The 22,800-nt window shown below is 35.2% G+C and overlaps 1 protein-coding gene across 1 annotated transcript in view; it reads left to right on the top strand.

Annotated features, from left to right (window-relative positions):
- Positions 1–22,800, top strand: part of LOC116166612 (bumetanide-sensitive sodium-(potassium)-chloride cotransporter) — a 40,061-nt gene that overhangs the window by 7,285 nt on the left and 9,976 nt on the right. The window contains exons 2-5 of the mRNA XM_031481608.1: positions 12,268–12,542; positions 18,753–18,927; positions 19,000–19,095; positions 19,153–19,521. Coding sequence (XP_031337468.1) covers positions 12,268–12,542; positions 18,753–18,927; positions 19,000–19,095; positions 19,153–19,521 — 915 coding nt within the window. The remainder of the gene's footprint in view (positions 1–12,267; positions 12,543–18,752; positions 18,928–18,999; positions 19,096–19,152; positions 19,522–22,800) is intronic.

Here is a 22,800-nt window from a genome sequence, read left to right as displayed (position 1 = left end):
ACTGTACGCACAGGTTAATCATACCATGATGGCAGTATAAATAAATTGTAATTTCCTAATGTAATACCCGAGCGGGCGCCACTGGTGGTGGCAGTATGATCGCAATTTGCTTCACGCGCGCGCGCTCTATTACGGGTCCCCTTTCTTTCATAGTCTAAGAATTTGACTGTGTCAATAATCACACTACGGCAAGACTCCTACATAACCAAAATCCCTACCACATTTTAAGGTCGCATTCAGGCGTTACAACATCGCGGTTTACTGTAACCAAAATGGAATAATATTAAACAGTGGAAAAAGTTATTTAGTGACCTTTTCCACTCAAGTGCGTAATTACATACTCGACAATAAATGTATCCACCAATATCAGACCCTGAAGCTTTATTGATTGTAATCTCACTCTATCAGTCTTAAAATATTACTCAATTATTATTATTCCCACGCTCGAGACTTAACGGCATATTCGACATCATATCAATAGAAAAATTTAGGGGGTTAATTAGTAGGCCAAACTCTACAGAAAAAATCATTAGATGCTTTTTACCTTTAAAAGCTTGACGGAGGAACGAATATAGCCTTTTAACTGCGTATATCAACATACAAAGCATTGTAGATTGCCCTTTTTAGTTTTTTTTAGTATCGTAAGTATCATCTTGATTGTGTCAGTTTGCCGAAATTTTCACAGGAACCTACGTACGCCAAGTTTTATTGTGTGTAACAACTGCTCGTTTTGTAGTACACAATAAACGTGTAAGTCTAAGTCAGATTCCGACTCTCCATTTTCAACCGTAATTTTCGCTGGGAAGAATAAAGTTTAGATCCGCTTACAGATTTTTTCTCCCTGTACAATATTGCGAAAAATTTCTTAAAAATAACTACAGAAGATTACGTAACATAGATACGTCCTAATTTTCCAATAGCGTGTCGCTAATTAAGACGGCCAATAAATTACACACAATGCATAGTAACGGATGACGGATAATTATTTGTTTAAGCACTGCTTCACGCCATAGAAAATTATTAAGAATAAATATTGCTACGAGAAGTTAACAAGTAGTTATGTAGGTAAATAATGACTGTTTAGTGCAATATACAGTCTCGTAGATCATACACAATGCGACCTATTGTAATACGACTATCTTGTGGCACGAGTGGCGACGCGAATATAGGTACGTCAGGTACTGCCGTAATTGAAACTAAGAACTTAGCTAAAGGCTTCTCAATACCGCACTAGTTTCGTTGAATAACGATTAAACGCATTATTAACGAGCTTATAATTATGCGGTGTCTGTCTGCCTGTCCGTCCGTTAGCACGATATCTCAAAAACGAATGGACCGTTACGATGAAATTTTTCAGCTGGGTTCTTTATCAAGGTCGGAGTTCGTGAATTGCCAATGCAGACCAAAAAATAAGGAAGACCCTTTTGACATATCCGTTAGTTCAAAATGAGCTCGCTTGCTATATTTGTTTAATTTATTTAGTGTACAAAACATCAGTTTTGTTGTAAAATCGATTAGAGATACGGTTAAACGAAAAGACTGAAATATTAAGTGTAGATGCTGCATTTGGAAACAGAAACAAAGGGCGTATTCTAATTTCTAACGGTACACAATTTGTAATAGCTCTCCAACATTTTTCTCTTCACTAATATGAAAAAGCATGTTTCTTTCATCTGTCGTTTTTTAAACCTAACCATTTATTTATATTTTTTGTGATTTTATTAAATGGAATTCAATGAACTACAATATCCAAGTACCGTTCGTCATTATCATTAAAAAAAATTAGCAACCAATGAATAACACATTAACTCGAAGAAATGTTTGTGATTTCGTACTTGAAAATTATACTACCAAATCGCTACGCTTCATAATTCAAGATTATATAAGATACTTTACGAAATAATAGAGGTTCCCATGTTTAGGAAACAAATTGCATACCGTCATTATTACATATGAGGAACCAATAAAATGCTTAGCTTACTTTTTCCACGTAAAAGTTAATTTTTTCTCTACTAATAGTCTCTGGATTACTGATCAATTTATAATAATTATATACGTTATATACTCTTTGTTATAACGGAGATATCGCAGCTCCTTGATATAATTATGCAATACGTTTTGCAATTAAGTTTTATTTATTTATTTATTTTTATCCCTCGCTTGTTCTGGGCCCCCAACAGGCTTGCGCCCAATTACAGAGCAACATGCAACAGAAGCAATTCAGAAGAACATCAATGAAATTCACAGCAATTGGCGATTAAGGTGATGAACAACAAGTGAAAATCATAGTTTCTAAAAATAACAAAACTTACCTATGCTGTAGTTAAGATAACTTGTTAATAACGTAACCATATTTAAAAAACAGGTGCCAAATTCTTGTCAGAAGCCCTTCCTAGCCCAACATGCCACGGAAGCTACACTAATGAGAATGATCCCACTGGAGGTCTTTTTTTACCGGTACTTCGGTTCCAAATAAATGATTGATAATTTCTTCTGTTTTTTACTTTGGTCTACAAAAAGACTGTACTGCCCAGCAAAATGATAACACCGAAATAACAAATTACTATAATTTGATAAAACGAAATTATGGATGCATCTCCTTTGTATTGAAATTATCAATCCTATACGGCGACCTCCACCTACAACAAATCGCACCCCTAAAAATCTCCGAATCTATAACTTCATTAACAAAAACTCGAAAAAATAAATCCAAATTAAGAGCTACCGTTAGAGTACTAATGCTTTTACAAACACAGACATTTTTCGAAAGTCAATTGATGCCTTATGGTAGCATGTACATTTAATGTTAAAGAAAATACACAAACAACTAGGGATTTATAGTTGACATCTGAAAAGCAAATTAATCTTTTAAATTTGTCTCAAATCTAAATGACTACAGCATTCCCTGCTATATTTATTGGCTTAAAATTGAAGAATGCAGAAAGGACATACCATTTCTGTACAAAGCGCAACACGTTTCTCCAAAATTGTAAACTTATCTGGGACTCTTGCGCAGTGGTATTTTTATCCGTACCGTATACCAACGTTCCCCTTCTTTCATATTGAATAATACATTAACTCTTTTCAATGGATTAATTAATTTAAACAATTTTACATTTCTAGTATTGTCGGTGTGCCCCCTTTACCTTTAGATACAGTACCTTTTTCAAACCTGTCACATCTTGTCTTGTTTTAGAACCAGTTCCGTTATTCTAGAAAATTTTCTGTCTTTCGAAAGATGTGGATAGCGTTTCACTTGATATTTATTTTAAGTGCATGCCGGGGCAAAATGAAGTTGTAAGCTACGAGAGATTGATCGGTGCATTTTTTATTCATAAGTAATTGTAGTCCATATGGTAGACGTGGTGTGAACCATTCAGCAGGCTACTGCATTTTACAAAAGGATTACAATTTCTAGAAGGAAATAAATTATAGGTATGCAAAATGCTTCTTAGACGGTAAAAAATGTATAGTGGTTCCGTCAAGTCCACATTTATTTGTAACTGAATGTCACCTGGTCACTGTTAAAATACTAAAATGTTGTTGATAATCGAAATCACTGTTGAATATTGTCAACATGTATGCTTTGCTCCAACTGAACTTGGTTTTTGATGCTCTTTATAACAATTTTTTTCCTAAAAGCAATTCCGACTTAGTTATGGACAAAAAACCATCTATTTCCGGTTTGTCACGTCCGGTTAAGGCACTTTCTGGCGTCAAATGTTGGTAAACTTTATTCCATCGTTTTTAGCAATTTTTTTTTATTCAGAAACCGCTTAGATCAATTCTTTTGCGATTTGTTCTCGGTTACACGATTTTTAACATAAAATGACTCACTAATTTCTTTCGATGAGAAGTTTGACTAAAAAGCATGCACCTGTGTTTACGCGTTACAATTTCCTCGTGGGTATAAACCATACATTTATAACAGCCTTGAAATGGATTAGTTTATAATGGTTAAGTAGTGTTTATCACCCACACTTTGTAACGTAGGTAACACGAGAGGGAGCTTAATACTTTACTTGAATTGATGTGAGAACTGACTCGAAACACAATTCGATTTGCTTATACAGCAAATGCCGGTCTTTTTCGAAAGTTCGCGAAAATTGCCGAATATTCTAGAATGTATTCGAAAAAACACGTCATATTTCCTGGAAAAAATGTGTGACATCCGCTTTCGTTTCTTATCGTCGATGCTTAATCTTTTATGGCGCCGTGATGTCTATCGCTATTTCTAGAATATTCGCTTCAATACACATAAACAAAGATAATAAAAATGATAAAAACCGCATTTAAGATTTAACACATTAAAGCTCTTCAAGATTATACGCTCATTTTTCTATCAAAAGCTGTCTTACTTTTTTTGAACTGGATTTTTATAACAGTATAAACAGGTTTATGCCTCGAACCACAGGTACTTTTTCCGCTATAGTGTATTTGAATTACCACAAAATTAAACACAAACAAACAAATTGGGGACAATATACACTTACCTAAATGCAATCACACTAGTTTCAAAAAATCAGTACATTACGCAGGGTGCTATACTTTGTTTCACTGGTGCTGAACCTGACGTCATAAATGTGATTCTCTCTTCATTACATTTAAATCGATTGAGACAAAAAAATTACGTCATTAACGTAAGTCGTGACAAATAAACCAATTGATCTGTCATAATATCAATCCGTCAAACGATTTTCGTTATAGACAGATTTCCAGTGTTAAATGCCTTTTGATTAGGTAGTTTGTGTTAAAAGTGAAGTAAATATCATCAAAGTTAAAAACGCTTAGGCAAGTCGACAGTGCAGCAACGCCGTTAATAGACAAGTATTTTAAAAATTTTACCACATAATGGTTCGATTCGCTCATATCATGAATTTAGGTCATTCCCGTTACCATTAGGTAAATATGACGAACCGATACACAGAATGAAGATGTTCGCCAGAACACTTAGGTATTGAATTGATTTTATAGGTGAGAATGTTACACTCCGTTCCTTACACAGTAATCTTCAACGACTTGATGGCGTAGAAATATCTGGTACCTCTTTGTCCCGCAGTTTGAAGAAACTGAAATTCACGTGGCGGAGATGCACCGTCTCCAATAGATTATTTTTAATGGAACAGCCCTATGCAGATCAAAGAAGACTACAATTTTTGAGAGACTTTAAACACAACGAAACTTCACTCTTTCCATTACGACCTGTGGTTTTAGGCGAAACCTGGATATACAGTAAAGGGTCTTTTAGAAGAAGCTGGCAAGATGGTACTCTCAAAACAGTTAGAAAAAGAAGTAGTGAAGGGGTCCGGTATATACCTAATACTCCATGCAGGATCAGAAGATGGATTTGTGGTGTAGTGTCGCTTTTTGTCTTTTGTACATACGATTTGAATATGAACATTTGAGAGTTTTTTCTTCACTACCTGTTTTCTTTCACAATTGCGTTTTTTTTTAAATAAATCGGATCAGAAGATATTCAAGATCCTTATGCGAATATCTCGACTGTGTGGCAAAAGAACAGAAACTGTATGTATGCGTTGTTATTTCAATGAGCCAGTGATATAATGACTACGCTTTATCTCAAATTTGTAAGATGTATAAATGCAAAAGGCTTACCGATAAACCATGGCCTATTCTACTTCTGCAAATGGCTAGTTAAGGGTCATTAAAATTCGCGCAACTTAACGCGTATTCTTCACATTGGTAGCATACTTAATTTCACATCAACATTATGTAAACAAAATATTAATTTACGAACTGCCTAAACAAACTTTAAGTTACAAATGTTCCTATGCGTTTTCTGTAACCATCATACACTTCATCTCAAAGAGTTTCGGATGCTCTGGCAGTATCCATTTGGATGTGCAAAGAATCGGTTACATGAGGTGATTACAAACGGTTGAAAAGGTTTAATTCATACCAACGGACTTCCTCTACATAAAATACATGACCATTTAGCCATTATAAAACCTAAGAACAGGAAAAAACCTATCAGAACCAGATGCCTTACAAGTGATTGTCAACTTGGGCGGTCTAATAATGATGAACGATAGTGACACCTTAATAAATAAGTTGAAACGTCAATGTGACAATATGTAAACCAACTACTAATTTACGACCTGCCTTAATTTTGCTATGACGTCAGATAGTGTGACGAAAGGTTCAGCACCCTTGAAACAAAGTTTACTTGTACAATGTTCTACCAAAAAAATAAATATAAAAATCAGTACAAAAATGCTTTTAGAATCTATCTAGTTAGCAATTGCTATTACTCGCTTCAAGAATATGTGAAGGCATAGATGTTATCTGTTGTATGTTATTTGAATGAACTGAAATATCCCTACGCTTATTATAGATGTAATCATTTTTTATTTGTTATACAATAGTTACTGACGTACCTTTACATTGTAAGAATGGCAACAAAAGGTTTAGTAAAATTATTATTAATTATTATTATTATTATTATTAAACTTCCTTCTCAATTATTGCACTTACGCGCTTGTGTCAGATGCAATTTCTGACACAAGCTACCAATTATTTAAAAATCTACTTGATAAACACATGAAACGGCTCTGCAAATCCATTTAAATAGAGTTCTCCAGAACTACTCATCGGAATTGAAAAATGAAGACAGAATGACCATGCGTATCCAACTTGGCCCTTCCTATTCAAAATTTTTGGGGTGAATTCACCCCCCTCTCAGGGTTGAATCTATGCAAATAACACAAAACTAAAATTGACGTGGTCGAGCGTTTCTGGCAAAACTGTCGTTAAGTGGCCAAAATTGGCATTAACTGTTTTCAGTGGGTCACCCTGTATAAGTAACTTTTAAGATTTGACTAATTTATATTCTCAGATTTAAGATTAGCCACACTTCACCGTTATTTACGATTTCCTTAACTTTAGCGGCACTTCAATAATGATATTATGTATGATTTTCTCACGTCGCAGATTTAAGATTTTAGGTAAAGTGGCACTTCAATAATGTTATTAGTTACGATATCCGTACCCGTCTAAGTTATCATTTAATAATATGGGTATCAAAGGAAAACAGCCGCTTAGTTAGTTTTTAAGCAGTCGCGATTTAAGGCTCGTAGTAGTAGGGGTTTTCGGAATAAATGTAATTTAGTAAAATGCATTTATTATATTTAAACAAGCTAAAAAAGAGTGTCGTATTGTAAATATCCATTTTTTGAAAAAAATTCAAAATTTATTCGCTATTACGTTCAGGTAATCCACCGAACATGATGCCAAGGTCAGCCATCCTTGTGACCGTGACGTCATAGCCAATAGCACCAAAGGATAAGGAAGCGACGACAAGGTTTTTCTACTCGGAAATCACAGTTGATTACGACGATAATAGTTGTTGGTAAATTACTACTGACTTCCACGAAAAATTAATTTTTTTGAGTCTTACAATAATTAAAACTTGAGAAACCATAACAAAAGATAAGATATAAAGTGTTTACTGAAATTCAACTATGATGTAGGATATTATTTACGAGAACAATCTGCGATTGCATTTTGTTTAGAGTTGACCTTACAAAGTTACGTTTATCCGTTGGTCATTATAACAGTAGACCATTTTTGCCTAAGTAGACTAAGTTACCTACTTTTCGGAATTCGATAAAATTGCACATGGAATAAAGGAATATGGATGGAATAACGTCACCAAACGAGAATCAGTACTTTCAAACCGACCTACCTGGTCATTATACTAACTGTATCCATCCAGATATTATATTATCTGCATATAAGACTATTCATGTTCAATGTCTATTTTTATCGGGCAACTTTAGTTTCCATGACAGTGACAGTAACACTTTACCCGACTACTTTTACTTCTACTGTTAAAACTGAGAGAAAAATTGAAATTTTATTTAAAAAAAAAATGGGATAAAAAAAAATTTAATATAAAACTCATCAGTTAGACACTATTTGACTACTTTTCCTGACTTTTATGTAAATAGCTATTGTTTATGATGAATATCAACTACCATATTTTTAATAAATAGTTTATGGAACCATGGGGGTTGGTTGTAGCGTTACCTTTGTGAGGGTTATTGCGATCTAATGATCTTGGGAGACAATAATGACTAATGAGCAAACGGAATGACATGTAATCTGTGCAACAAGAAAGTGACGGCTGTCCATCGCTTAAACCTTACTGCGCAAAATAAGTCACGAATTTGTTTGAAACAATAGACTACAATTACATATTGTTATGAGTGGTAGTTATTTTCACAGAGCATTAATTTGCCATTTACTTTAATAGGCGTAAATTTAGTGATATTTAGCTAAAATACGTATGTTAAACACGTTTTCAATTACCGTGTGTTCTTTCAAGCTTATCTAAGTACTCATATCGTAGTAGAAAATTGTAAAAGCGTTAATCAAGTGCAGAATAAACTACTATGATACTAGTCGAAGAGCATTTATCATTGTCTGGTCTAGATAAGCTGATGAAAATAAAAATTTTGAATGGGTCCAATCGTTCACGGAACTGTCGGTGCTCCCTCACATAATGCTCTGGTTACAAATGGACGTTATCCTTGTAAATGGATTGCCACGAAGATTGCCCTAAAATGGCCACAACAGTCTCCGCACTTGAGTCCACTTGACTTCTTTCTTACATTTGAAAACGTTAGTGTATATGTTACCGGCAAACTGCGAAATCCGGCATTTTGCAAAATCCCTAGGCATTTTGCGAAATGACCATTGCAGCAGGCAAAGTGAGAAATGGCGGAACTCGACTTCGCCCTTCGCCTGCCTCTTTTTAGGGATTTCGCGAAATACATTTAATTAAACTTTCACACGAATGTAGACAAATTACAATAGGCACATTTGGTTATACTTTTAAACAATCAAAATTCGTTTATTTTCGATTTGTCTTGATTTTTAGCTCATAACCAGCGCAAATAAAATATAATTCTTTTTATTAGAGATACATAAATACACAAGAGCAGTACCAATCAGAAAAGAATATTCGGTAATAGATTACATAATAATAGAAAGACAAAACAGAAAGCTAATTAAAGATGTGAAGTTTAAAAGATGATACGAATTCGGGAGCGATCATTTTCTAGCGATAGCCAAAACTGAACGGAAAGGAGGAAGAGAGGAAGAGGTAAAGAAGAGTAGAGAAACAATGAAGACATAGACTAGAGAAAAAAGAGAGAGAAGAAGTAAAGAGAAGAATATTAAACAACAAGGAAGCAATAGAAAATAAATGGACAGAAGAAATGTGGAAAATATTCAAAAACTTAGTAATTGAGGCAGCCAAAAATACATGTGGAATAACAAAGAAAATAGAAACAAGAGACAACCGACACGGTGGACAGAAGGAAAACCAAAAATTATTTAAAGCTTCAACGTTTCAGAAATAATAAGAAAGCGATCTGCATAGAAATTAAAGATCATAAACGGAAAAACAAGCGATGGAAGCAATACTTCCAGAAGCTGCTCGTATTAGATGGAGAATGCGCAACAGAAAGGGTACAAGATGGAGAAAAAGTAAGTGTAACAGAAGAAGGAAGGAAGCGGGAAAGCGACGAAATAACAATGGACGAATTATTAGAAGTAAGAATACGCAGTCCCAGATATTCCACATAAAAGGGGTCAGAGAAGGAGGAAGCCATTGTTATTTATTAGATTCCCGAACTAACTAATGAGAAGTGCCAAACTAAGAACAAAACCCCTATATGTAGGATATAGAAATGTAGAAAAGTTATAAATTTCGGAATGCGCATGTGCGGACGACGTAACGATTTACGAGGAAACTTACAGGTGGGGAATCAAATCTTAAATGAAAATGGCATGAATATAAACAAAGCCAAATCCAAAACTGTGGTAATAGCAGCTGATAAAACGGAAATCAATATCATACTAGAAGAAGAACAAGTAATCATAGCTACAAATATCTAAGAGTAACTCTAGAAGAAATGAGAAATCAAAGAGTAGAGATTATTGAGAGGATTGGAAAAGCTAACGAACTTTATTACACACTAAGCAAAGGGATCATTAACAAGAGAGAAATCACGAAGGAAGATCAAGGTTTACAAAGCAAAAGACCAGTATACTCACGTATGGATGTGGATCATGGGTACTAACAGATGAAGGAAGTTCGGAGTAAGGAAATAAGGAGAGAACTGAAGTATAATCTGTAGAAGAATTCATCGAACGAAGGCAATTGGGTTGGTGGGGGCATTTACTAAGGATGGTCAGCAGTACACAATCCAAAAAGATCTGGGAAGCAAAAACAATAGGCTAGAAGAAAAAAGGAAAACCGAAACGAGCATGGTAAGGAACCTTAACGTAGTGATGTAAGGAAATAGGATAAGTAGAATGTAAAGATATCCTTACACCCTTATGGGTAAATAAGGAAATGATTATAAATAAATTTACCTGAACTATGAGTAATTATTTTTCTTGAGATATCTTTAATTGCTTTTTCGATTCGTCCGTTTGGCAAACGGGGTGTACTGTTCAAAAAGGCACTGTTAGCCTTAAAATTTTTCTTACAGTTTTTGTTATTGTATTAGTTTTTTTTTTGTTAAAATGCGTGAGACTGAGAATAAATTCTCGTAGTTTCTTTATATTAATCAATTATGTGTCAGTAGGTAAAGTTTTAATTTTCTGTGTTAGATTTTTCTAATTTTTTTAATCCGAATGTAAATTTCTATTTAAAAATTTGAGTAGTGATTACCTTGGCGTTTAAAGAAATTTGATTGAGGCCTTGGGCTCTTTCAAATTTATAAAAGTTTTAAGGCAATGTTTGGATTTCTTGTTTGTGTCTGTACCCATTCGTGTCCTGAGAGAAATTTAAAAAATAGAACGAAACAAAGGTTGTAATTTGGGTGGTATTTTTGACCGTATGCCATTACACACAGCAATGCGGAATAATGTACGGCTTAAACTGCTACAAGTACATTTTATTTTAAACAGTTTTTTAAGTAAAACTTTTTCGGATTTCCTCAAAAAATCCAATTAAAAAACCAAAACATCAAAAAAATCAAAGTAGGCCTAGTACTTTGCACGTTTTTCATTCTGAACAACTTTTCTTAATACAATTTATGCGTATCTCGTCTCCAAAGAACACTACACTGGAATGCAAAAAACGTTTTTTTGAAAATTACGAAGGCACCCTTAATTTTTCGAAACTAAAATTATGCCACACATTAGTTTCCAACCAGAAGCTCAAAATTCATTTGGAACATTGTCTTCTACAAGAGACGACCAAATGTATTATAGGACATTAGACGGTGACAACTTGGAAGGAAGCGCGCAAGAACTGCTGGCAAATTTAATTTGGAAAGGATTTCAATAAAGAACGGTAACCAAATGGAGATCGTAGGTATAAGTTTTGTGACTTTTAGAAAAAAAATTAAATCCCAAGGGAAACGTGACTCATAACCAAGTGCACTTTTTAGTACTTAAGCATCACTGTCAACACTAACAAACCGCAAATTTTAAATTACTGCCACACTTACACAATAAAGTGTGGAATGGGTCTTATCTCACGCTCTTAATTAGAGAGACATATTTAAATACTGCTTCTGCATTCTAAACTGATGTGGCTTTCTTTGTAATATATTAAAATAATGTCAAATAGTATATTAATATTTCCATTTCTAAAGGACTTATCACTCTAAGGTTAATTTATACTTAAAATTCAAGGTGATATTATGTTATTGTTAATTAGTAGTAATTGGTTTCGGATATTACGGGATTAAAGCAGATACAACTGGTATAGTGCATTTATAACCACTTGTACTTGCCACTTTTCATGAAGAACGGTGACAGAGGACTGGGAGGTATAGGATTTTTATTATGAAGATTAAAATAAAATTGTTTAACTTTCATTTATGTGTTCCCACGTACCGTGTAAAATGAAAGATTAAACGTTCAAAAACGATTACCATTAAAGTTTTACAATTTATGTCATTAAAATCCAGTAATGTGTGTTGGACGATTTTGTCGTGCGCGTCTTTGAAGGCAAATCACCGGCGTCTCTATAGCAAGTAACTCCTGCAGCTTTCCCTGCCTTCAATTTAATTTCGATAATTGGTGCCAGTTTTTAGAGTAAAGGTGCGAAGAACGCTGTCAATCGCGAATACATAAAGCGCCGCATCAATTCGATAGCGCCAGTGCTTCGTCGACTCAGCGAAAGCTCATTGAAAACACTCCGCGTTTCACAGAGCGATAGTGGAAAATACGCTTTTTGAAATCGTCTAAAACTATGTGTTAAAATGGAAAATCGTTTTTCAGTACGGCGCATTGATGATGGAGGTGTAGACAATAACGGCATGCAGTTGAGTGAAAACGGTTGTGTTAGACTAAATGTTCCTCAAGACACTGTTGGGGAGTTAATAAACACGACTTCAACCACCTGTTTATACGAAAACCACGTAAAACGCAAGCGATCATTGGCTCAACTTACAAGAGAGGCCCTTCCGCGTTTAGAAAACTACCGCAATTCAAAAAGAGCGCTTAAAAGGCCTTCTTTGGGTGAACTCCTGCACGGAAGGGAAGAAAACGCTAAGGTAACCGCTTACTTTTCTAATGACCATAAACCACATTTGTTGCATACGTAGTCTAATGATCTCACCAATTTGTTAATGTAGGTATCTCTCTAATTACAAACAACTATTCCAGTGGCAGGAGACAAATAAGCTAATTTAAAATAAAAATGACACCTCTGCGCCCAATTTACGCCGACCTAAAAAGAACCCAATTAATTGGAAAAACATGTTTAAACCTGAAAGCGTGCGGAATCGATAGTATGTTTTTCCAAAAACTGTTACTCACTGATTTGTAGAAGTAGAGATGTCAAAATGTAAAATTTGGCAGGTCACAAACGGAAGCAATTAAAATTCTATTTGTCGGTCCAGTACCTGCAATTCCACCTTAAATCTTTCAAAATTGCTATTTTTAAACGTTAAAATCGAAAAATTACTTATTGGAAATGTGAGTTACACACAGGAGGTGTTATTTTTATTTACAGTTGTCAATTACAGGAAATAAATGTCTCTGTGATGCGCCAAGATTTTTGTTCTTGAACTTGAAAATTGGTTTATTTAAAATTTAATTAATCGTTTCGAATTGTTACCCACACCCTTTGTGCGGATTAGTTAGATGATAAAATTTTCACAATTAAAAAACTGTTATTTTCCAAATTAGGCAGCATGAAAGCTCGCTAAATTTGTTTTTGACATATGTGTGAATGAAAAGTTTAACGTCATCTCTTTAGATTGAGACGTTTCTATTTCAAATTATTTAGGAATCGACAGAAATAGTAAATTGTATTGATTTATAGAAATGGCTATCGTTATGCCTAAAATACTGAAATTGTTAACCGAAGCCCGTTTTGTCTTTGGATTGCAGTTTTGAAAAATCAGTCAGTTCTGTTGTCATTTCTTCACACTATTTTAACACTGGTACTATGAAATGAACGGTCGAGCGGATAATGCCAAAACACATTAATTCTAAAGTCCACTGGCGACAAGATATACAGTATAGACAATTTCAAAGAAATTTGTATCTCTAAGAGTCTAGGTAACAGCTCATCCAAAGAACCTGCGGTGATTCGTTAACGTAAAGCTTGATGGTCTCAAGGGGTTCAGTGGATCGTGGCATTTCTTTGCAATTTATTCAGGAAAGATTTGCACACGGGACACTTGTAAATATCTTAATGTGCAACATGATAATAGTACACGCCCGCAAAATAGAAGGAAACAAAGGAATTGACGATACTGTTCACCAGTTTCAACTAGCTTCCATGGTTCCATGAACTCTTAGACATGAACTTTTCAAGTTTTAAAAACCTCGGATCGCCCAATAGTTAGAAAATCCTTGGTGAATTTCTAAAAATGTATGAACTGATATCTGTAGATCAAAAGGCATGGCAGGTATTACGTTACGTTAAAAAACGCTAGACTGATTCAAGGTTAAACGATAGCGAAACTTCCATAGTTTCTAATTGATGTCATCGGCACTTAAAAGGTTTATCGATCAAATAGTTACCTTCGATAAGTAGCTACTTCCATGTTCAGTTCACGGGAATGTGATCTAATGACATTTTGGTCATTTGCATAAGTTACCAACGATGAAGGAAAATAGGTACCTACTAACTGTTTTTGTAATTTGCAACTGAATACTCAATTATCGTTATCCACGATATATTAGTCGGTGTAAAAGCGAGCACTGTCATTATAGAATCGTGGAGCATCATTATGCATACAATTGTCGAAGAAAATGTTCTAAGCGCCCTGCATAGTGCACAGCCCTAAATTTTGAGAAATTAGCAAATCAGTTATCAGTTATGGGACTGGTTTTTCTACCTTGTCTTGTATAAACTAGTTTATTCCAAATAGGTGTGTATGCTTTGTTGTGATAAGTGCATTTCTTTCTTGTATAAAGCCTACGTTTAGGCACTGGAATAAACAAAGGTTTAGGATTGTGGGTATATTTTTCCTTATGCTTGTACTAAAGTTTCATGAAACGGATGACTTACATTACTTTTCCAGCTCGGGCCACTTGGCGCTTCTACTGATAAAAGGCGCTCCTAATTTTATATCTTTATCCCTTCCAGTTCTACTTCTTTTTTTCCCACCAGTCATTTACTACAGTAAACTTAGTTTTTGACCCAGATATTTATAATTACTAAGCGGGACCTTTTGGAATACGTTCGGACACCTTCGAGAATGACACAAAAAAAGTCCCACGATCTCTCTAGTCCTAATGGAATAGCCCGGATATCCTGGAATTTCAAGTAAATCGTTTTTTTTTTGTTTTTTTTTCATTCGGTCACATTTTTTACATACAAGACAGATTTCAGATTTATCAGATTTATCCTCCAGAGTCCACTGCATTCCAGTGTCAAAAAACCAAAACCTGGAAAAGCTAGAATTTTAGAGCGATGGCAGGGCGCCAATTTTAAGTACTAAACGACTATCTATTGTTCTTAATATTATGTTGACGTTATAACTTTCAGTTTCAGGATTCCGGGCTTAAAATAATAGTTATTTACATAAAAGTTATGGAAATGATACATTACTGGCGAGGAAATATTGAAGGACGAGGCCCCTTTGGGGCCGAGTACTTTAATTTCCGAGTCAAGTAGTATCATTTTGATTGATGTATTGTAATAAAACTTTTATTACACTTAATTTTTCATTCCTGACAACTAATATAATATATAACATCGTCAAAATATTACATGCATCATCACTTCACCAAATGACGCTCGGCCTGAAGATGACCTGATAAGGTCGAAATCGATAGCCGCAATAGTAATAAAAAAACGTGTTTAAAAAAGATTTTCTTTAAAAAAGATTTTCTTTAATTCCCAATCCAAGTATAATTTTAGTGACGAGTTTTGTATTAAATTTTACCCGAAATCGTATAATATAACATTTCAATTTTTATGTAGAACTTTTGATTAATGTCAATCTGTCAGTGATGACAGGAGTCATTGTGGAAATTTAGCACAAATGCGGCCGGTAAAGTGACGGTGCGGCCGGTAAAGTGACAAATGCGATCAGTAAAGTAACAAGCGGCAGGAAACGTAGTCTGCTCTGCCTCTGTCATGGAAATTAAAATTTTCTGACAGAAAGTAGGCTTGAAAATGAATATTTCAGGACGATTTTAGGTAAAATGAAATAGTAAAAAAATTAGCTACTGTATTAACTTCAGCTCTTCAAACACTTGGGATAATTTATCGAAACCTGCACTTTTTGCCCTGTGCGCTAGAAGACAAACACTAGCACTCCCTATGGTATCTACGCTCAGCTGCCATTTAGTCTGAAACCGCGCTTAACTTTGTGGTGACCCCACTGGTCATTTCTTTTGACAGCATACTACGAATTATTTCTAAAGTGCTCATCTGACAGAAAGGCACACGCTCTGGGTGTTGAACATCCACTCATCGATTGCAGAACATGCAATGGAGCTTGAAGTCGAAGTCCGTGGTGGTTTCTGCACTTATTCAGGTGCAGTAGGGGCCTTTGGACGCTTAGTGTATACTGAACACTGAACATGTAGCTCCACCGAAGTTTTCCCTTTAAATAATTCACCGGCTTCATCTTTACGAATTTCACTGCATTTTATGATTACCTAAATGCCCCTTGGTCCACACTGAATCGTATTTCCACCACTTTTCCATGAAGAGACGAAAAGAAAATTCTGCACTGCGAACTACTAGTCACAACTTCTCATCCCTGGAACTGAAAATATTTAAAATCAACATATTAAGGAAAGCACCAGCATCTAACGGTACTGCCACGCAGGTTCGATAACTACATAAGTACACTCCCACACCCCTCGTTCTTCGCGACCTCTCTTCACCAGGGTGCGGCATTCAAAGCGGACTACCCTAATAGGAGTCCGAATCGAGCGTCCTCCAGTGGGTTCCTCTAGGCTTCACTATTAGTTACCAATCCACGGCTACAGAGCCCCCCCCCTTCCCCCGACACGTTCGAGGAGGAACAATTTTAGGCCCGCTCTAAGTTTCTTGAAATCCCACTTTTTCCAGGATATCACGGCTATCCCACTACGGAGGTCGTGAAACGTTTTTAAACGTCATCCTGGAAGGTTTCTTTTCCTTACCACTTCCTTGAAGGTGTGTGATCGAGTTATTTGTGATTAATTTTAATTACTGGAATGCGTAATTAGGCGGAATAAAATGTTGTGGGGAAAATGAGTCACCCCAAAAATTATTATTCCAGTGCGAACTTTTTCATACATGAAGTTTGTGTTGTGCAAAAATTAAGGGATAATTATGCGCCTTTTAGCACCGTTAAAATGAAATTTTCAAATGAGTTATTTCAAATTCACGTAGCGCTTGCATTCATCAAAAATTCAGCGACTACGTGAAGTTGAAATAACTCATTATACTAGGGCGCAAAGGTTTTAACTCAACGGCACAATAAAGCGCATAATTAGCACTTAATTAATTAGCGGTTATAACTATCAGTGGATTTTACAATAATTTACTTTCACTTTCACGCATTATTCGCGCCTCCCTTTCCGCTTCCTTCTATGTTATTATTATGCCCTTTTCCCGAATCCTTTTTCGTTCACACTTTGTTCTTTCATGCGTTTTTCTTTATTTCCTTTCTTCGTGTCCTTTTCCTTCACGCCCTCTTCACATTTACCTTAGAAACCTACAACAGGCTATATCTCACAAACGAGAGATTAGTCAAAAATTTCCTGTAGCTAGTACAGATACCACCCGCACAGCTGTACATGGGCGTTCTGCCCAAAACTTTTCAGCCCTATCTCTAGGAATATGTGTACCAAATTTGGCTCCAATTGGTTGACCCGTTTAGCCGGAAATGAGAGTACAGACAGACCAACAGATTTTGTTTGATTCAGAGCCTTGGTGCTTCAAAACGGGTATTTTCGAAAAAAAAAGTAGACCCCAATGCAATACCTCCCTTACTAACGTGCGGGTGGTAAAAATGGTCAAAACTGTTTCTAGTACTGCTTTCAACTTTTTTTAACTATTATACCTCCTTTAGGACACTGCTCTTAACTCATTTCTCTTTCGAGCAGATAAAATGGTTGTATGACGTGCAAGAAAATCTTGCACGTCATACAACCATTTTATCTGCTCGAATACATTACGTGCACACAGCCGTTCGTTACATCATTTCTCTTTGCCTTTCAATTACTGCTTCTCTCTTAACGTCCTCTGTTTTAATCCATTTTCCTGCTCGCCTTCAGCAGACACTTTTGACGCCCTTTTCACTCATCATTTCACAACGTTTTTTTTACCTCCGTCATCATATCTTTCATGATGCCTTCCTTCTATTACGACATCCTTTAGGACACTCTCCTTCGCACGTTTCCCATGTTTCCGTCCTTTTTGTGCTTCTTTCAAATTTTCTCTCTTAATAATTTCCTTTTTCAAATTTCTTTTCTGTAGCTTTTAGTTTCACAATTTTTCGACTCCCATACCGTGCCTTAAATCCTTTTTCATTCTTCCTGTTGTCTTTCTTGGCGCGATCTTTTTGCGCCCCCTTTTTCCAGATTTCCTCCTAGTCTTCACACTTCTTTCCATCACGCCTATTTTCTTAACAACCCCTTCGCGATTATTTCCTCAACTCTTCCTTCCATTAACACCATAAATCGCTTGCGCTTCTTCTTTGCGGCTCATTTTCGCAAACTTCCCCAAATCTTCGATTGCTGAGAACCGTCACAGTATATACAAGATTGGTAATTCTGCCAGTCAGGAGGCTGTTGGGTGTAGGGATGCACACCTTTCGGATTCCTTCTTTCCTTTATGTGTTGATATCGGTTCCGAGTTTTAAATAATTAGGAGACATTGTGGCCTATATCATAGAATTCCAAAAATTAATGTAATTTAAACAGGTTTTTTATTTAGCCCTTGTTTGTCACTATGAACGCTCCAAGTTTTGTTCTGCTATTGTCAATAGCCAACTCATTCCATATATGTTTGATAAAATACTAAATTAACGATCCATTGCGTGTTTTTCCCTTTTTTTTTGTAAACATGACATTGGATGCCCACAGTCTACGATCATTGCGTGAAAGCAGTATGTTTTCGAGAATATGTACTGCTAACTTTATTGATTCTTCCTCGCGATTTTACAATGTAAACATGTTTAAAAGGAAGTTCAGTAAGTACACAAAGGGTTTGAAAATTTATGAGAACCTTTGCGACGCACGAGCGCCGGCAAACAGATCTCTACTAATAAAAGATTGATCTTACTAATATCCGTTTTTAATAGGAAGCAAGTGCTGGCCCAGAAAATGCGGATGAAAAAATTCAATTGGAAGCCCCTAGTCATCATGAAGGAATCAAATTGGGTTGGATACAGGGCGTCCTCATTCCGTGCCTTCTCAACATTTGGGGTGTTATGCTGTTCCTTAGATTATCCTGGATAGTTGCCCAATCGGGAGTAGGTACGTAAGTCGTCATCCTCGTTTTATTTTACTTCCCTTGACCTAAATACCTAAATTGCATTATCTATCTAGGACACTCACTCATCATTATTGGTGTATCTGCGATCGTTTGCGTTATCACGACTCTTTCGCTATCCGCAATCTGCACGAATGGAGAAGTCAAAGGGGGTACTTAAGACCGTTTTTGTGACAATTAACAATATGCGTAATATTAGCAACTTCCAGGTGGAATTTACTACATTATTTCAAGATCGCTCGGCCCAGAGTTTGGAGCGTCGGTTGGAATTGTGTTTGCGTTCGCAAATGCCGTCGCTGCATCGATGAATACGATAGGATTTTGTAACTCTCTCAATGACTTACTTTCTCAATACGATCTGAAAATTATCGACGGAGCAATTAATGACGTTAGAATTGTTGGTGTTGTTGCCATTTTGGTGATGATATTCATTTGTGCGGTTGGCATGGAATGGGAATCGAAAGCGCAAAATTTTCTGATCGCAATCATTGTCGGGGCAATTTTTGACTTTTTAGTTGGGGCGTCTATAGGACCCCACACTGACGAGCAAAGGGCCAAAGGATTCTCAGGATTTAGCTGTGAGTAAAATTTGTGTAAAATTTACATAGTAGAACTTTCTAATTACCTGCCAATTACAACTAGCAGTCGATGCCGGACTAAAAGCACTTTAATGTTCGTAACTATACGCTTCCTTTGTTCGCATTATATTAAATTTCCTCTATTTAATTTGGAAAACGAGTACCTATACAAAGGGATCTTAAATTGTGTATTCTAATATTTCTAATACAAATAAATACAGGCTAGTGACAAGACTGGAAACGGTCGTTTATCGAAGAAAATATACCTACAAGATATCAAAAAATTATACAAAAGTTTTGGGGTTCTTCAATGTCTACTAAGCAGTAATAAGTTTAATTACACAGGATTCATCATAAAGGGGTAGCATACCAAAATTGCATTTTTTTAAATGGAACACCCTGTATATTATTCCATTCAATTCTTCTTCCAATTTTAAGCAAAATTTGTAAGAACCATGTAATGTATCTCAATTCAATCGTTTCCAGGATATTGGGTTTTGAAAATAAACGCTATCTATTTATTGAAGGAAGAACTATAATTAAAGAAATCACGAATCTTTGAAACGATTCTGTGATGCTGAAAAGAACCGATTGCGGTGTTTCTTATGCTTGTTTGTAATCGTTAATTATTGTTCTTAATTCAATCATTCAATAAATTTTAAAATAATAGCATTAAAATAAAAAATTCAAGCCTATCTCGTGATCACGACCAATTCTAATCTAATCTAGATCATTATATCCGCAAATAATCAAACACCTAGTACAAAATTCTATTAAAATAAACTTACACTCCTCTGGATGCTAAGTATACAATTTAAAACCCACACAAAAGACTGGGATTACTGAACTTGAAATTATAATTTTACAATTAATGGGGGAAAAAAAATTCCCAATATCTTTAGTCAGGGTTCGTTTATCGATCTCTTCAGGAATATAAAAATGCCTTCTAGCAAAAAAGGTTTTTATACAAAAATCCTACCAAAAATCACTAAAAACGGTAGATTCCTATTTTGATAAAATTTGATTTTTTTATTAATTTATCGATCAGTTGAAATATTCCGCCATTGTCTGTAATAATATCACAAGAGAGTGGGAATAAATTGTAAATTATTCGACAGGTTTTAGAAAACTTGTCCGTTTATATTACAAGTCTCTTTGCGTTTTCGTTTTAATTCTTTTTCGACCTCCATGGGATTAAGAAGACGAACCTCATAATTTAATCTAGGTTTTTCTATTTACTTTTTTTTAAATAAATTTGCACAAGATTCTTCTCGTAATGAGGTGTTATATAGGTAGTATATTTTTGTTTATTATTAAGCTTACCAACAATTTATTCATATAACAATTTCACATCTCGTTAAGAACAATTGTTTGTGATTTTGCTATTGTGCATACTTTCTCAGAAACTTCATTAGTTATTTTTGACATTCATAGAAGGCCTTGGTTACCAACATTTGCCCTTTTGTGTAATGTATCGCTATTAATGAGTAGAGAAAAAAATCAACAAGGTAATTGTATTAAGGCTATGGTTATCATTAAAAAAATGAAAACTTCTCATATTTCTATAGAACCATAAGGTACAACAAATAACTGTTGCTATTCTTTGCCACTCTATTCATTTTTGTTTTCTTTTAACCAAATAGTATCCGAAATATTTGAAGAATCCAATTTTTCTCTAATTTAGCAGATCTCATTTCCTCGGGGATGGTTATGAAATGGCCATTTTTATTTGATTTAATTTAAAAACTCTGTTGCAGTAACATATATTTCCCCTATAAGCGATTCTTGAAGCTGATATTTTCTGAAAATTCAATGGTAACACGTTGATTATTCCCCCAAAACGACAACACCGCAGAATCACAATGATATTCATTGAATGAACCTTGCTCAAAAACTTTAATCATAGGACGGTTTAAGACCATTTGTATCGACAGTGCCAAAGGATTTCATGCTTATGTCAAGATTGATAAATACTGTATCAAGAACCTGTATACAAGAATGATTTGGGAATGTCCAAAGGTTGAAGATGCCGAATTACGTTTCCCACTCTGTAATTGTTACACACTGTGTATTTTTTCCAAAGCCAACAGATTTTGTAAAGAATTTTTAGTTATTTCAGTGTGTCTCAAGTAGAACGCACAATAGGGAAACGGCAATATATTTTTTGCGAAGGATCCACAAGGACCTTGACAAGGACTTTGAAATTAGCGTTCAACGTTCTACTCCAATCTCTTTCTAGCATCAGGCAAGCGCAATAACTTCAAATACACCTCAAAGGCCTGCTGGATCCTTGGCGAAAAAATACATTAATTCTGTTTCCCTATGGTGCGTTCTCCCTGTGACACACGGTATATTAAAAAAATTGATTCCGATAAAGAAAAGGGCATAATCTTTCAAAGTTCAGATAAACCTTCCAGTATGATTTCGTATTTAATTTACTTTTACTGTTTATGATTTATTAATTCAAATGTGGCTGTCTCTTTTCCAAAAAACTGGTGCACAAATGTCGAATCGAGTACCTAACAATTTCAGGTACTTCTAAAATTAGTAATTCATTTGTAAATTTTCAGATCCTGGGCATTGTTTTCCAGATATGCATATTTTTCTCACGCTTATATTTCGGAAGTACGAAAACAATGCTTTTAATAAAGCACTCATTACCATATGTTGTTTTTTAGTAATGTGCATATGCTCCAGCAAGGACTAACTATTTGCAGTCATTTAAAAATTACTGCATTATGTTTAGCTATTTGTTTTCATAATTGCACATTTTTGGGATTGCGTTATGTAATGATGTGTTAGGGGGAGTAATATACCTATTCATTGCAAGTACCTAAGTGTTGCGTGAGTTTCTTTTGACTGAGATTTGGCAAAAATCCCATCCGGAATGAAAAACTGTCCTAATTTTATTAGCACTGTTGGTCGAACCAGTTGCTTTAATTTTAGTCATTTTAAATCAAAATTAGCGAATGAGCGAACGACGAATCTTCAATGTAGTTTGGTGTAAATCAAACCTAAAAAAATTGCAGCCCCAAATTCAAGGAAAAAAGGCTTTGCCAGTTTCCAGTCACTGTCATTGAAAATTATAGGCCCTGGAACCACACCTCTAAGGAATGAAAAAGTAGCGAATGAAGTTTATTGTAAAATATGGCCCCTTCAACCTAAAGTTACACATCCGAGTGTTTTTCAAAATTAATTCGCCGGAACATTATTTAAACGATAGTGGCATATTTTGCAGAGAAATGTGATTTCACGGTTATATTATGAAAGGGGATTAAC

The sequence above is a fragment of the Photinus pyralis genome, unplaced genomic scaffold (genome assembly GCF_008802855.1).
Source record: "Photinus pyralis isolate 1611_PpyrPB1 unplaced genomic scaffold, Ppyr1.3 Ppyr1.4_LG3b, whole genome shotgun sequence".
NCBI lineage: Eukaryota > Metazoa > Arthropoda > Insecta > Coleoptera > Lampyridae > Photinus > Photinus pyralis.
The sequence above is the reverse complement of the archived record's forward strand: the minus strand, read 5'-3'. Positions and strand labels throughout refer to the sequence as shown.